The sequence below is a fragment of the Rosa rugosa genome, chromosome 2 (assembly GCF_958449725.1).
Source record: "Rosa rugosa chromosome 2, drRosRugo1.1, whole genome shotgun sequence".
Taxonomy (NCBI): domain Eukaryota; kingdom Viridiplantae; phylum Streptophyta; class Magnoliopsida; order Rosales; family Rosaceae; genus Rosa; species Rosa rugosa.
Window position 1 is genome coordinate 3,211,524 of NC_084821.1, and position 14,656 is coordinate 3,226,179.

The 14,656-nt window shown below is 40.6% G+C and overlaps 2 protein-coding genes across 2 annotated transcripts; both read right to left on the reverse strand.

The window, feature by feature from the left end:
• Positions 1-334: 334 nt before the first annotated feature.
• Positions 335-1,861, reverse strand: LOC133732650 (G-type lectin S-receptor-like serine/threonine-protein kinase RLK1). The gene has a single exon (XM_062160238.1). The coding sequence runs from the start codon at positions 1,693-1,695 to the stop codon at positions 415-417; it is 1,281 nt and encodes a 426-aa protein (XP_062016222.1). The 5' UTR covers positions 1,696-1,861; the 3' UTR covers positions 335-414.
• Positions 1,862-2,396: 535 nt separating this feature from the next.
• Positions 2,397-5,286, reverse strand: LOC133732647 (G-type lectin S-receptor-like serine/threonine-protein kinase RLK1). The gene has a single exon (XM_062160235.1). It carries the CDS (start codon positions 5,097-5,099, stop codon positions 2,586-2,588), a length of 2,514 nt encoding a protein of 837 aa, XP_062016219.1. The 5' UTR covers positions 5,100-5,286; the 3' UTR covers positions 2,397-2,585.
• Positions 5,287-14,656: the final 9,370 nt, after the last annotated feature.

Here is a 14,656-nt window from a genome sequence, read left to right on the forward strand (position 1 = left end):
TCCTGCCACTATGTTTATTAAACTTTACATCCAAAATCCATGATCATTATCACATGCAAAACAACCACACTAGGATATAGAAACACAGAGTGAGAACCAAAAGTTGCCTTGAGCTCTTTTTATTGATTACCATTTTAGATGATTGGATTAGGTGCCAAGACTCTTCTTTATTTCCATTTCGTGTTACTAGATGGGATTACTTTGTTGTTGGATCTTCTAGGGCTTCTTAACTTCTTTTCATAGCATAGCAGGTGTTAATTTCATCTGCAGCAACTTTCAAGAAATGGATACAGCTGATAATATAGAACTGACAAGCAAATCAAATTATTTGTTTCTTAATAAAATTAAAACTGATGACACATGAAAGCAAAAAAAAAAAAAAAACAACAACAACAACACTACTTATTTTACCAACTAAAGTGATTTAAGGCTTGCTCCAGTATATGGGGATGGACATGGTGGAACATGTACTTCCACTGCTCCTTCAAGCATCTGCACAACCATCCTCATTGTGGGTCGAAGAGACGGGTCTTCTTGAATGCACCACATAGCAATCATCACAATATTTTCCAAGGCCTTCCGTGTATCATACAAGGCCTCAGCTTCTTGATCTAGAGCCTCACCTAATACACCCTTTCGATAGCAATCATAAACCCAATTGGCTAAAATTGCTTTGTCTTCACATTTGTTTTCCATATCAACATTTCTCCTACAGAAGATGATCTCTAGCAGCACAACGCCGAAGCTATACACATCGACTTTGGTAGTGATTGGCATATTCCGAAACCACTCAGGTGCAACATACCCTTTTGTTCCTCTTATGGCAGTAAGCGTATGGCTCTGATTTAGTATTAAAAGCTTTGCCAATCCGAAATCAGAGATCCGAGCATTGTAATGTTCATCGAGAAGTACGTTCTGAGGCTTTATATCACAATGTATAATCTGTGTTCTGCACTCCTCATGCAAGTACATTAGTCCATTGGCAACTCCATAAGCAATCTCAATTCGTTGAGTCCAACTGGGTTTCGTATCACCAAAAAGGAAGCTTGCTAATGTGCCATTGCTCAGTAGTTCATATACAAGTAACCGTGGTAGTTGCTCTCCCTCGTCACAATATCCAACCAGTTGAACAAGATTCTTGTGATGTGTCTTACCGATTACGTTGAGCTCTGTCTTGAATTCCTGCTCACCCTCTTGTATAACACTGTTTAGCTTCTTCACTGCTACTTGGAGACCAGAACCAATATGTATTATCCCTTTGTAAACAACTCCAAAAGAACCCCTCCCTAATTCTTCACTGAATCCATTTGTAGCTTCTTCAAGCTCCTTGTAACTAAAACAAACCAAATTTGTTTCCAACTCATTTCCAGTGAACCTTGCATGTTTCTTCCGGTAGATGAGAACTCCGAGACAAACTGCAGCAATTAAAATAAAATTGACAAAGACAGAGGTACCCAAAAGTATTGAAGTGGTCTTGTTCTTCTTCTTATCATCTGGACTTGGCTTTGGAGGAACCTGAAGAGTTGAGTTGGTCTCACTAACTTTGATGAAGGTCGCTGTATTAAGCCACGAAGAGTTAACTGCAACAGAGAAAGAAGCACCTATTGCTTGGCTACCATTACTTTGCGCAGGCATAGAAACTGGTAGCAGAAATAATGACGAAATAAACAGAAACAACTGTACAGTAAAGGCCATGATATCTTACCAGCACCAATGTGCTTAAGCAGTTATACATCCTTCAAAGATAAAACAAAAACTGAAATATATAACTGGAGGAGGAATAAAAGTCCAAGCTTTTCTAAGTCCTATGGATGGAAAAAAGGACTGACGTGTATTGTACATGAGACATTTAACGCCGAGTCGAGAAAAAAGACTAAATCTTGCTTGTCAAACACGCAATGCATACTAGCAAACAAGAGTGGAAACTATAGAAGTAGCTTTACAATGACTAAGTACTTATGTGGCTATTCATGAAAGGTGTTGTATGATAGATGCAAATCAGGATTGATTGGTGATTGAGGTCAGATTTATAATTAGCAATTTATTGAATTGTAAGTGTAGGTAATTTTTTAATTTTTGGTTTGAAATTCATGAGCCCAGAGGCAAAAGGCTTACAAAACAAATCGTAATTATAGGTAATTGATTTGTAATCATTTGAGTGATTGGTGTAGCTATTAAATGTTTACCTTTTGTGTACATGAGATAATTCTATATAAATCTCATGGTAAGATGAATAGGAATACGTACACTTCATTCTCTGCATCCAAACTCTCTCTCTCTTTGAAATGCTATTATTTTTGTTTTACAACAAAATTCACTTTATTTGTTATTTTTCATAATAATTAAACCTCAAACAAAAAGTACACAGCGCGCAGCTTCAATGACCCAAGATCAAACAAAACAAATCTCAAATTAGTGATCATTAACAAATTAAAAGGAAGGCTACTACACCATCATAAGAAGATCATATATAACTTTAAGTGATCACAGTATGGGAGGGGGGGGAAACAAAGTTTACTAGTACAAGATTGATATGCAGGAAAGCTAGAACTTCAATTGCCAGTACTACAGAGAGAAACCAGGTTTCAGCCTATGCGGCTATATGGCGATGGACATGGTGGATTTTTCACTTCCACCACTCCTTCGAGCATCCGCACAACTGTCCTCATAGTGGGACGAAGTAATGGATCTTCTTGAATACACCAGATAGCAACCATGACAAACCTTTCCAGCTTTGTTTTCTCATGCAATGCCTCAATTTCGTTATCTACAACGGCTTCCAACAATCCTCCACGGTAGCAATCATAAACCCAATCAGTTAAAATGGCTCTCTTATCTGTGTAATTTTCCATATCAACGCTTCTCCTACAGCAAATGACCTCTAGCAGCACAACACCAAAGCTGTACACATCAACTTTGGTAGTGATTGGCATATTCCTGAACCACTCAGGGGCAACATACCCTTTTGTTCCTCTTATGACAGTATGCGTCTTGCTCTGATTCATCATTAAAAGCTTTGCCAGTCCAAAATCAGAGATCCGAGCATTGTAATAATCATCGAGAAGTATGTTCTGAGGCTTTATATCACAATGGATGATCTGAGTGCTACACTGTTCATGCAAGTATAGAAGTCCTTTGGCAACTCCATATGCAATTTCAATTCGAAGTCTCCAACTTGGTCTTGTATCAGCAAAAAGGAAGCTTGCTAATGTGCCATTGCTCAAGAATTCATATACAAGCATCCGTTGTTGTCCCTCTTCACAATATCCAACCAGGTGAACCAGATTCTTATGATGTGTCCTACCAATTACGTTCACCTCTGTCTTGAATTCCTTCTCACCATCTTGCATCAAGGAGCTTAGCTTCTTCACTGCCACTTCAACACCAGAACTAGTTTCTATTTTCCCTTTGTAAACAACTCCAAAGGAACCCCTTCCCAATTCTTCCTCGAATCCATTTGTAGCTTCTTCAAGCTCTTTGTAACTAAATGAATGCAAATTTGTGTCCAAATCATTTTGGGTACATCTTACATGGTTTTTCCGGAAAATGAAAAGACATCCCAAACAAACCGCAGCTATTAACATAAAATTAACAAAGCCAGAGGTACCCAAAAGAATGGACTCCACGGGCATCAAAGTCTTCGATTTTATAGTCTTCTTCCTATCATCCGGATTTGGCGTTTGGGGAACTTGTTGAGTTGAATTACCCTTCCTGACTTTGATGAAGGCCTGTGAATTAAGCCTGCTATCCACTCTCCCATTTGAAAGAGGTAACTTCTTTTTCCAACAGGTTTCAATTCTGTAAATAGCAACAGCACACAAACAATCTTCAAAGCAAGATTGATTGCAACGCTCTGGAGTAGAAGGAAACTGCAAAAAATCAGAGTTTGGCCAATCCGTATTGTTCAGCATCTGAACTTCATATATATCAGTTGTGGAGTTAAGCTCATCTTCACAACTTGGTACAAAACCCGGTTTGCAGTTGCCATTCGGATCATTCGAATCCAATAAAGAGTATCCTGGTGGGCATTCACAGGTTGGCCTCTGATCTTGGAGAGTGCAGATACTGTATAGGCCACATACAGCTAAACCTGAATATTCAACCGTCGTAGCACTGCATATGTTATCTGGCACTGACGAAACAATACTCCAGCTTACATTACCCGTGGGATTTTTCGGGTGAGCGTATTTAGCAAAAACCCCATCAAAGTTGAGGGTTGCTCTAAGATAGAAGCTCCTAGTTGAGACTGTCTCTGCTTCCTTGATGGTGAATTTTTCGCCATTCTCTCTCAGAATATACATGTAGCCTGAGCTACTGAACTCCAGCTTTGTACCAGCAGAAGAATTAGAGTCACCAGTAGTGTCACTCGCATAGTAAGGATTGTTGGCAATCTCAGTTGGCAAGTTTATGGTGACAAGCACAAGATTGCCATCATCTTGCATACGTAGCTCGAATCTTCCTTTCGAAAAGTTAGTCTCGGATTGTTGAGACCAAAGCTTCCCTCCTTTTCCGATATCCTGCCCGGGTAAAATGGTATGAGTTAGATTATCGAAGGTCTCCCATAAACTCTCTGAATTGTCATCTTCAAGAACAAAGTTGCCTGTATCATTCAAGACCCCGAAGGCAACTCCAGAAATGGACCCAGATTTCCAAAGCTGAGCACCCTGAGGACTTGTAAGCACTAGTCCACTGGCAGCAGTCAAATTCACAAGTGAACCTTTAGCTGCAACTGCAGGACTATCCCCATTATTTGCATACCAAACTATGGTTCTGTCTGGAATCTTGGCATACCATACAGAAAGCAAGAAAAGATCACTGTTTTCAAGTTGTTGAAAACCAAAGGCGAAATGACCAGAAGGAGAAAGCCATGAGGAGTTAGCAGATGCGGAGAGAGAAGCACCCACTGATACTCTACCATTAGTTTGGGCAAGTACCGCTACTGGAATCAGAAACAATGAGGAAATAAGCAGAAGCAGCCGTACAGTAAAAGCCATTTGCATTTGCTGCAACAAATGTGGTTGAGCAATTACAACTTGGGATACATATGTACCACGCACCCAAGTAGCTGTATTTCTTAATGAAGTGTGGACCACGGCCATTTGCTTCCTTGAAAGTTCAGGAATTACCGAATTAGCGTATGGGTTATTCTAGGCATTAATCTTGGCTCGTTTTGAGACTTTGACAAAAACGAGTAGCAAACCTGGAGTTGTCACTATTGGGAGCTCACTATAGCCAAGTTCTTGGCTGTCCTCAAACTTCAAACACATTGTCCCTCTATGTACCCTAGACGAAAATTCAAGAGATATTGAAACGCTCTCCATTGATTTCATCATACAATTTTCCCCCTTCTCTTGAAGAAAAATTCGAGAAACATTTTAGTCAAAGTTGCGTCTTTCCTAAAAAATAATGGAAGAAGAATAGATTATTGAGCAGGACATGGCCTTAAAACAAATACTGGTAAATATACCAATGTTCTTGTAATATTTCAATTGACCATTTTGATATCATTCTAGAAATTTTCGTGTCTGTCCCGTCTTACGATTCTATGCATGTAGGTGGATCTTTCTCTTTTTTTTCCTCCTAGGAAGCACCTATGCTAGTTCCTAGCCAAAATGTGTGTGTAGAACCAGGACTCCATGACTCAAGTAGTTGTAAAATGTTCAAGTACCGTCAAGTTATATGTATCACAAATCTCATAAAGAAAGACAAGAAGCAAAATAAAGAGTCATAAATTATGAAAACTGTTGTAGTATATATGAAACATGTTGTATTGTTCATTGTATAAAATGTCTATGTCATGTATAAGATAAGTATTTGAGTGAATAGCATAGGTATAGTGACTTGTGAGTCAAGCTTTATGCCAATGGGGAACAAGTGTGGCAATCATCATCACAAACCACAATGTGGAGCTGCAAATGGAGATGCCACAATGGAAGGCTACAAATGAAGATGCCATCAAGTTGTATCATTATTTACTTCAAATGTATCCCTATAAATACCTCCTATTGAATGAAATGAAACACACACTTGAATCTCTATTCCCTCTCTCTCTCTGTCAATTTTGCTTGTCCTTAAACACGTTATCAGCACGAAATTGCTCTAAAATTAGAATCGAAATTGACAAAATAGAGGAAGTTCATAATCCGATCAAAGCCATTTTTTCAAACCTACAAAAAACCTCCAAACCCTAGCACATATCAAAGCCCTTGATCCAAGAAGCCCAGAACCGGTTTCAGAACCGCCAGAACCGGCCGGAAACCGCCCGAACCGGCTGCCGGAAGTTTTGAACCGCTGCCGGACCGCTGTCGAGTTCTGCCAGACTGCTGCCGAGACCTGCCGAGCAGCTGTGCAGAAGCTGCCGAGAAGCCCTGCCGAGATCTGCCGAGAAGCCCTGCCGAGACCTGCCGAGCACCTGCCGAGCATCTGCCGAGAGGATCTGCCGAGACCTGCCGAGCACCTGCCGAGAGGATCTGCCGAGACCTGCCGAGCACCTGCCGAGAGGACTTGCCGAGCATCTGCCGAGAGGATCTGCCGAGACCTGCCGAGCACCTGCCGAGCCCCTGCCGAGCATCTGCCGAGAAGTTGCCGAGCAGCTGCGCAGCAGCTGCCGAGACATCTGCCGAGCAGCTGCCGAGCTGCTGCCGACAGCAGGGCCAGTTTCCGACAACTTTCCGGTGACTTTTCCGGCGACTTTCGGAACACTTTTCCGGCGACTTTCCAAGCCATTTTCCGGCGACTTTCGGAACACTTTTCCGGCGACTTTCGGAACACTTTTCCGGCAACTTTCGGGACACTTTTCCTGCAATTTTTCGGTCATTTCCGACAACACTATTTCAAGGTATTCTTTACTAAAAGTTCCCACTTTTGAGTTTTTATTTATTTTTCTCCTCCTTTTTCTTTTTGGGAACTTACAATTAAAAAGCGGAATTATAGAAATTCACGCTAAACGAACTAAGAGCGTTCGTAGTCAATGAACTAAGAGTGTTCATAATATTCGGACTAAGAGCGTCCGCAAGCATCGACTTATGACCCTATTAAACATCATTGTTTCGGTCTAATCCAAATATTCTTAGAAATTGATTTCTTGGTAGCATAGCTCGGAAATCTTATTGTTTTAGTTTTTCGTGGAAGTTTTAAACTCCGAAACTAATACATCTTTTTCTTCTTATATTTCAAGGATGTCGAATGAACCTAGACTCGAATTTCAAATCCTTGACTCAACTGGTTCGGATTACCATAGTTGGAAAACTGACGTTGAGAACCATCTCACATCAAAAGGGATATTGCCCATAATCCAGGAACCAAACGCGGGCCTTGTGTTCCAACGAACACCCATAAAGCATGCACAAGCAATTATCTTGATGCGACGCCATATGGACAAAGCACTCAGATTAGAGTATATGTCCATCAAAGATGCAAGGGACCTATGGGTAGCGCTAGAAGAGCGCTTTGATAATATCCAAGATTCCCTCCTCCCTGACTTGAAGGTTCAATGAAACAATATACGCTTCTCCGACTTCAAGTCTGTTGCTGAATACAATTCAGAAGCTTTTCGGCTAAAAGCCATGCTGAAGTTCTGTGGAAAACCTCTCACAGAAGAAGAGCTAATTGAGAAGACTCTCTCCACCTTCCCCGTCGCAGCAATTATACTATCAAAGCAATATCGCACTGAATTTAATGCTGGACGACTTACGAAGTTCAATGAGCTTATCAATATTTTGTCGGTGTTTGAGAAGCACGACAATATCCTTGTGAAGAATTATAATTCAAGGCCCGTAGGAACCAAAAGCGTTCATGAGGCAAATTATAATGCACCCAAGAAAGGGCGCAAGGAGCGGTACCCTACTAATAAGGGGCATGTATACCCTAATAACAGGGGACATGACGGACGAATGGGTCCATACAACCGCCCCAATAAGGAAGGAAACCGCAACTTTGGGGCGAGCACACGTGGTGGCAATTCCACACGTGGGAAAAGAGAATATAACAACACCATGGGCCGTAACACTGTGGGTCGTGGAGGTCGCATAATACGCCGTGGTAGTAGCAGCAACAACCCGCCTAGGGAATATCCACAACGTGCACCTCAAATAAAGAAAGTCGACCACAATGACGTGTGTCATAGGTGTGGATCAATCGAGCATTGGTTTAAGCAATGCCAAGCAAGTACTCAACTAGCTGCACGCTACAAGGAGTACAGGGAAATGAGGGAGCAAGAAGCTCACCTTGCTGAAGAAGAAGATGGTGAAGATGTTATTCTCACCATAAAAGACTTCAAAGCTGAAAATGAAAAGCACGAGGATGCCGCAGACTTTGATTAAAATAGTCTTTTCTATTTTCCAATAAAACGGCAAATGTGCCTTAGTCAAATAACAATTGAATTGACTCTTTCTCATGTGGCGTACCCAATGAAGTATGATGTCTAGGCAAGTAATTGAGATCGGGGTATTTAAGCGAGCCTCGCTCCACCAACATCTCTCTACTTACCTGGTCATATTTTATTGGAATTACCAAACGGATTGAGCAATTACAATTTGTATAAAGTTTGATTTTATATTGGAATAAACTTTGGAAACTTTGATGTAATCATTGACTATTTTCCCTATTAATAAAGTATCGCATTATCAATGTCATTGACATGTGTTAATATTCCGAACTTTATTTTTTCAGTATGTCTTCGGGAGAATTGGAATGCCTTCTTGATAGTGGCACCACACATACTATATTACGACATAGGCAATTATTCTTATGGATGACGCCTAGTCAATCTTCAGTGACCACGATGGCAGGACCATCTCAATTGATTCATGGTCGTGGACCAGCTCAATTTCTATTGCCGAATGGCACAAATATTAATGTCGCCGAAGCTTTATATGCTCCAAGGGCTGGAAGAACCCTATTAAGTTTTAAAGATATAAGAGCCAATGATTTTCATGTGAAAACACATTGTGAGAATGGACAAGAGTTCCTTTACATCACCTCTAATAACTACGGAAATACACGAGTATTAGAGAAACTCATGTGTCGCTCTAGTGGATTGTACGCAACCACTATTAGAGTCATTGAATCCAACCATGTCATGAATGAAAATTTATGGGATTCCGACACATACAAACTTTGGCACGACCGTTTGGGACACCCAGGTCGAGATATGATGCTCCGTATATTAAAAACTTCACACGGACATCCATTCTTTAAAACAAAAGGAAGTACGAACCAAAGAAAGGTTCAAAGAATTACTTCTGAAGCATATCATTCGTTTTGCAAAGCTTGCTCTTTAGCAAAAGTAGGATCGAGACCATCCTATGCAAAAGACATTAAAGAAAATATACCATTCTTGCAAAGAATACAAGGTGATATCTGTGGACCTATACATCCAACTTGCGGACCATTCAGATATTTTATGGTGTTGGTTGATGCATCGACACGTTGGTCACATGTCATGCTCTTATCCACAAGAAATGCTGCATTTGCTAAACTCCTAGCACAAATCATTAAGTTAAGGGCTCACCACCTTGATCATCCTATTAAGTCAATTCGTCTTGACAATGCTGGGGAATTTACATCAAAAACTTTTGATGATTATTGCATGTCCATTGGGATCGAGGTTGAACATCCTGTCCCTCATGTACATACCCAAAATGGTCTCGCAGAAGCTGCCATTAAAAGACTTCAAATGATTGCTAGGGCATTGGTTATGCGCACCAATCTCCCTATTTCTGCTTGGGGTTATGCAATATTGCACGCAGCTGTGCTTATTCGTCTAAGGCCCACTGCCACACAACCCTTTTCTGCGTCCCAGATGGTAACTGGGTATGAGCCAAATGTCTCACACTTACGCATATTTGGGTGTGCAGTCTATGTGCCAATTGCGCCGCCACAGCGCACTAAAATGGGTCCTCAAAGACGATTAGGCCTTTATGTTGGCTATGACTCTCCAACCATAATCCGCTACATAGAACCCTTGACAGGTGATCTATTTACCGCTAGATTTGCGGATTGTCACTTTGATGAGACAGTCTTCCCGCCTTTAGGGGGAGACATGAACACTAATATTCATCAAAAAGGACAGGAATTGTCGTGGTTTGTCCCCACTTTGTCCCATCTTGATCCCCGAACCGCACAATCTGAAAAAGAAGTGCAGAGAATTCTCGATCTTCAAAACGTAGCAGAATCGATGCCTGATGCGTTTTCTGATAGCTAAAGTGACGAGATCACACATACCTGCTGCAAATATACCTGCAAGGATTGATGTCCCTAAAAGACATAATGCCATCTCAAAAATACATGAGAATGGCGCCAACGTTCCCTCTATGGGTGACACATTGGCTAGGCCCATGGCTCCTGCCAGGAAGCGCGGGAGACCTATAGGTTCGATGGATTCTCGCCCAAGAAAGAAAGCAAGTTTGGCACAAAATAATCCATTAATCATAGATATGAATAATCCATCTCACGAGAATATTCCGGATTATGGTTATGTCCAAGAGACATCATTGGGGGACGCTCCAATGTCAGAACCAACTCCAGAGAATAGAGAAATCTCCATAAATTACAATAGTGTACATGAGATGATGGATAGAAATTCTATGGCAATTGATGATGCGTTTGCATATCATGTTGCAAAAGGAATCATAGAATATGATGATATCGAGCCTCGCTCTGTTGAAGAATGTCAACGAAGAGCGGATTGGCCTAAATGGAAAAATGCGATCCAGACTGAATTGGATTCACTAACAAAGAGACAGGTATTTGGGTCTATAATGCTGACACCACCAAATATAAAGCCTGTTGGCCATAAATGTGTCTTTGTTAGAAAGCGTAATGAGAAAAATGAGGTGATGAGATATAAAGCCCGCCTTGTGGCACAAGGTTTCTCACAACGCCCTGGAATCGACTACGAGGAGACATACTCTCCCGTAATGGACGTTATAACGTTCCGCTACCTTGTCAGTTTGGTAGTTTCCGAAAAACTTGACATGCAGCTTATGGATGTGGTTACAGCATATCTCTATGGGGATCTAGATTCAGAGATATATATGAAGGTTCCTGATGAACTTCAATTACCAAAATCAAGTGGCTCTAAACCACGGAGCGCGTTTTCAATAAAATTAAGACGCTCACTATATGGATTGAAACAATCCGGACGGATGTGGTATAACTGTCTAAGTGACTACTTGATTGGAAAGGGATATGTTAACAATGAAATATGCCCTTGCGTGTTCATTAAAAGAACAAGTTCCGGATTTGCAATTGTAGCAGTTTATGTCGATGACATGAACCTAATTGGAACTCTAGATGAGTTAAAAGAAACTGCTAAATATTTGGAATCCGAGTTTGAGATGAAAGATCTTGGGAAAACACAGTTTTGCCTCGGAATAGAGCTCGAGCACCGTAGTGATGGGATTATGATCCATCAGTCAGCATATACTCAAAAACTACTAAGGCGCTTTAATGAAGATAAAGCAAAGCCTGTAAGTACTCCCATGATCGGCCGAAGTCTTGAGCCCACAAAAGATCCGTTTCGTCCAAGGGATGAGGACGAAGAATTATTAGAGGCTGAAGTACCCTATCTAAGTGCGATAGGCGCATTATTGTATTTAGCTCAATGCACAAGACCGGATATCTCATTCGCAGTGAACTTGTTAGCTAGACATAGTTCTGCGCCAACACGCCGCCATTGGATTGGCATAAAGACAATCTTTCGATACTTAAAAGGTACGATTGATATGGGCTTGTTTTATCCCTACAAAGAGAAAAGAAAAGACGGAAGCATGAGATCAGACCCCATGAGGCAAAAAGCCACCTTCCGTAATGTAGACGCCGGCGACACCATCAATGGTGACCGACGTTCTCCTCCTCCCCTCCATCAAAATAAAAATAATGTTTTGATGGGATTTGCTGATGCGGGGTATCTCTCTGACCCCCATAAAGGTCGCTCCCAAACAGGTTATGTCTTTACCATGGGAAGCACGGCGATATCTTGGAGATCTACAAAACAGACCCTTGTCGCTACTTCCTCAAATCATGCAGAGATTATTGCTCTACATGAAGCTGTGCGTGAATGCATATGGCTAAGGTCTATAAATAGACACATTCGAGGAACTTGTGGTTTGAAGTTTACCACAGATAAACCTACATGCATTTACGAAGATAATGCAGCTTGTATTGAGCAAATGAAATTAGGTTTCATCAAGGGTGACAATACTAAACATATATCACCGAAATTCTTCTACAATCAGCAACAGCAAACACTTCTAAACATTGAAGTAAATCAAATCCGATCAGAGGATAATGTAGCGGACTTATTTACTAAGTCGCTACCAAAAACCCCTTTCGAGAAGCATGTGAAGAGCATCGGATTAAGAAGGTTATCCGAACTCCCATGATCTTCAGGGGAGAATAAATCAGGGGGAGTATCTAGAAACATACTCCACACTTAATGCGCGTTGCACTCTTTTTCTCCTTCGACCAAGGTTGTTTTTTTCCCACAGGGTTTTATTACTTGGCAAGGTTTTTAACCAGGCAATTTCGAAGCGCACGGCTTAGACAAATACTATCGACATGAAATATCCAAGGGGGAGTGTTGTAGTATATATGAAACATGTTGTATTGTTCATTGTATAAAATGTCTATGTCATGTATAAGATAAGTATTTGAGTGAATAGCATAGGTATAGTGACTTGTGAGTCAAGCTTTATGCCAATGGGGAACAAGTGTGGCAATCATCATCACAAACCACAATGTGGAGCTGCAAATGGAGATGCCACAATGGAAGGCTACAAATGAAGATGCCATCAAGTTGTATCATTATTTACTTCAAATGTATCCCTATAAATACCTCCTATTGAATGAAATGAAACACACACTTGAATCTCTATTCCCTCTCTCTCTCTCTGTCAATTTTGCTTGTCCTTAAACAAAAACAAACAAGAGGACCAGTGCAGCCCGAAGGTGTGTGAATATAAACGCACTCAATATGAATCAATAAAGGAGGTGCTGTCAAATCCGAGTGATAGTGGAACCAACTAGAAAAGAAAGACTACGTACCAGTGATTAAGAGTTGGAATGGAAGATGACGCGTTGAACAGTCAAATCTCTCCCAAACAAAGGGATATTTTTCCAACCTCAATAAGGCAATGTGGTAGCTGGATATCCCGTATCCTGGTATTATTGATCCACTAATTTCTCAAGAGTGATGAAATCAGAGAAAGTATTGAGCTTGACAACTATCCAAAACAATAATATCAATTAATACCAAAAAAGCACTTGTTCATTTCATGAATGATACCATTCTGTGTCAATCATAGGTTAATTTATCAAACAATTTATAATCCACAATCCATAACTCCTTACTATATCAAAAACAACAAATACCCTACTACGAAACAGAAACAGAAACACAAAAAATAGAGAAGCAACCTTTGTCTCAGACTTTTAGTCCAAATGAAGTTGCTCAAAGTTGCTGTAATCTTTTGTCGATCACCATATATAGTTGGCTTAGAAAGACCAACTCCTTCTCTTCTTCCTTTCCTCATTGTCTTCCTCATCAAACTTGGAACTATGGCAGTTCTTTATTGTGGATAGGGTTGTGCAGTGATTACCTAGCTAATTGAATTGGATCGGTTCATGCAGCAAACTTGATGATTAGGGTAGGGTTGGACTCGAGTTAGGGTTACGGTAGCCTTCAACTGCCGAAACTTAATACTAGGTTCAAGAAATTTGGAAATTGATACTGACGCCACTGGTCCATCTGATGGAGAAGAAAAAGCCACCGGATATTTGTGATTCCGTCCAAGATAGAAGAGGGAGGGAGAACAGGAGGAATTATTCTGGAGAAATTCTTAGATAGGGTCAACATACCAACCACATGATACGTCCAGCCAATCATGTATCTCTATTTTTTAATTGTATTTCAAACTACCTATGTTTAATTATAATAAAATATCCAAAACACTCCCTACATATGCAATGATTGGTTGGGTGTACCGCCACGTGGCACGCCTGCCCTATTTAAGAATCTCTCATTATTCTGTAGTCCCGAAATACCATGTGGCGGTCCAAATCAATAATATCACTCGAATTTTGTAGGGACCACACATGGGTGAAAAAAAAAAGGATTAAATTAAGAGATCAATCAGAAATAAATACAAGTCATATAGGCCAATAATATCACCCTAGACCACCACATGTACTTGTCCGAAACCATGTTATAATTTCTCGGAGAACAGTTGTCCGGAACCATGGTTTAATTTCTCGGAGAACAGAAAGATCGAGTTTACAGTGTAATTATATTGTGGTTCCCAACTACCAATAGGATCAAAACATCTGCGTGGTATTGGCAAGTGGTATTCCGGACCAATAAAATCAAGACATGTATATGGAGCAAATGTATGGGCAAAAATAGATTATCTTAACCGGATCAATTAGTCGAGAGAGACTCTAGGTTTTTAATGTGTTTTGCACATCTTCTCTAATCTAAATTTAAATAATATGTTTTATCAATGATGAGAACATAGCAGTTTAAATAGAAATGTTTGTTTACGTTTGTTGTTCTGTTGAAAATAAGTCCCTACAATAGTGGTGTAGGGCTAGTCAGGCTTGGTGTCTGTATGTGCACTCTATGTGCCTTGTCTACTCTGAGTAGGCGGTGAGTTCC

Excerpts from the sequence above, each read along its gene's own strand:
- LOC133732650 (XM_062160238.1), bottom strand. The coding sequence starts at position 1,695 with ATGGCCTTTACTGTACAGTTGTTTCTGTTTATTTCGTCATTATTTCTG.
- LOC133732647 (XM_062160235.1), bottom strand. The coding sequence starts at position 5,099 with ATGGCCGTGGTCCACACTTCATTAAGAAATACAGCTACTTGGGTGCGT.